Genomic DNA, 2,168 nt, shown 5'->3' with positions numbered 1-2,168 from the left:
TTTGATTATGACAAATTAAGTGAAAATGATTACATTGGAAAGATAGAAGTTAATTTATCAGAGTTTGGACAGTCATTTGTTGATAGTCCAGCTCCTCTAATACTGTCAGAAAAATATAAAGATCAACGACAAAATCTTCAACTTCCAACAGAAATCTTTTTTTCTTTTGGTAAAATATTCACTTTAAACAAAATTAAAAGAGTAATTACTGAAAAAGGTATTACTGATATTGAAATTGATACAAAAAAAAGAACAGTTATTAAGTCTCTTAAAAATAATGGATTAGATGGCTCATTCTTTGCAATTAAATATAATGATGATTATACTGTTGATTTTGCTGTAATGTCAACTGATCCAAACAATATACTTTATATATCTAGTGAAGAAGGATACTCAAAGAAATTTTTAGCAAATGTAAAAAGAGAAGAAGAAGAAGAATTTGATGTATTTGGAAAGAAAGTAAAATATTGTATGATAATGAAAAAGATTCCATTAATCAATCCTCTGTCATTATTTTCTCTAAGAAAATTATATGCGTCATCAAAATATACATTAGATTCTATTACTACTCCTAGAGGTTGGAAAGGTAAACTTTCATATTTTCAAGCTACATTAACATTAAAAGAAACTTTCTTTATTGATATAGATGAACGTATTCTTATGGATGAAGAAGGGTTCATTGTAGGTATTAAAGACCAAATTAAAACAAGTGAAATTGCAATATATCCAAAAATGGGTTCTCCTTATTGGATGGCATTAGTAGAAGGAAAAGAGAATGCAATTGTATTATATGACAATGGACGTAAATTTGATGATATAAAAGATTGGATTACAAGTAAAATATCTGCTCAATTAGAATATCCTGTTATTCATAAAGATGTAACTTTATTATTTTTTGAAGAAGACCCTGACTTTCAATACAAGTTATTAGTTGATTTAATACCTTATATTGACTAATTAAATTTATTTTAACTATCATTACAACATTGTTTAATTTGACTAAAACCAACTTTTTTTTTAAAGTTTTGGTTCAAGGTTTATAAGAACTTAAAATGTTTAGTTATGGGAAGTGATTTTATACCAAAACATTTTCAATACAAAAAATATCGTTTCTTAGCTGTTTCATTTACGTCATTAATTTTCTTCACTACTATTTCATTATTTTGTTCTGAAGAAATAATTTGTATAATAAATAAAAGTTACTGTTTTCTTGTTTTTTATTTCTTCTTATATGTTCCTAGTATAGTTTTAACAATATGGTCATATTATCGAACCGTATTTACAGATGTTTGGTTGCCAAATGACATTGACACTGTTTGTTTTTTCTTGTTCTATTTATCTTTTATTTATATCATAGAATACTGAATTTAAAATTTGTAAACGTTGTCATCATCGAAAACCTATGAGGTGTCATCACTGTAGTCAATGTCAAGCTTGTGTATTAAAAATGGATCATCACTGCCCCTGGCTAGGTACCTGTGTTGGATTTAAGAATCACAAATTCTTTATTCTCTTCCTCAGTTATGCTGGGTTAACTTGTTGTATTGTAACAGTTTTTTCTGCATTATTTAGTGTAACAGATTATATTCAGAACAAAGCATTTACTGTCTCTGGGACTGTTCATTTAGTACATTTACTTGTAGGAATTGCATTTGGACTATCAGCATTTTCTATGATCACAGTTCAGATACCAATTGCTTTAACAAATTCTACAACTATAGAACGGGATTATTTCTCTTGTTGTAGCACTAAACAAACAAGACAAGATAATCCATATGACTTAGGTAATATCAAAAACCTTCAATTAATGTTTGGAACTAATATTTTGACTGCATTGTTACCTATTTACACTACTCAAGGAGATGGAATGCATTGGGAATTAAATAGTGAGTGTTTTGATGATGAAGAACAAAAACTAGTAAAACAAAATAGCAAAGAAGAAAATAGTGAATGAAATAAAAAATTTTAATTGTTTTTTTTTCGTTTTTTTTATTTTTTATAAAAAAACAAAATTCCAGAGGAAATGCTCTGATAATAAATGACGTGGAGCCAAAAGAACATTATAATGAACTTGAATAAACTGTTTAACTAAACCATGAACAATTATATCTTAATTATTACTTTTCTCACTTTGTCTTTTGCTTACGACAAAAAATGAAACCAGATAT

General features: G+C 27.0%; 2 protein-coding genes across 2 annotated transcripts in view, besides 1 other annotated feature; both read left to right on the top strand.

The window, feature by feature from the left end:
• Positions 1-957, top strand: part of EDI_195860 (tyrosyl-DNA phosphodiesterase, putative) — a gene marked incomplete at both ends in the record, with an annotated part of 2,707 nt that extends 1,750 nt beyond the window's left edge. The window contains one exon of the mRNA XM_001738810.1: positions 21-957. Coding sequence (XP_001738862.1) covers positions 21-957 — 937 coding nt within the window. The remainder of the gene's footprint in view (positions 1-20) is intronic.
• Positions 958-1,062: 105 nt separating this feature from the next.
• EDI_195850 (zinc finger protein DHHC domain containing protein, putative) lies at positions 1,063-1,954 on the top strand (the record flags this gene model as incomplete). The annotated part of the gene is made up of 2 exons (XM_001738809.1): positions 1,063-1,314; positions 1,358-1,954. The coding sequence occupies 2 exons, from the start codon at positions 1,063-1,065 to the stop codon at positions 1,952-1,954; spliced, it is 849 nt and encodes a 282-aa protein (XP_001738861.1).
• Positions 1,954-2,007: a sequence feature (AT_rich).
• The last annotated feature ends 161 nt before the right edge of the window (positions 2,008-2,168 follow it).

This window comes from Entamoeba dispar, genomic scaffold, assembly GCF_000209125.1.
Source record: "Entamoeba dispar SAW760 scf_1105229461699 genomic scaffold, whole genome shotgun sequence".
NCBI classification, from domain to species: Eukaryota; Evosea; order Mastigamoebida; family Endamoebidae; genus Entamoeba; species Entamoeba dispar.
The sequence above is the reverse complement of the archived record's forward strand: the minus strand, read 5'-3'. Positions and strand labels throughout refer to the sequence as shown.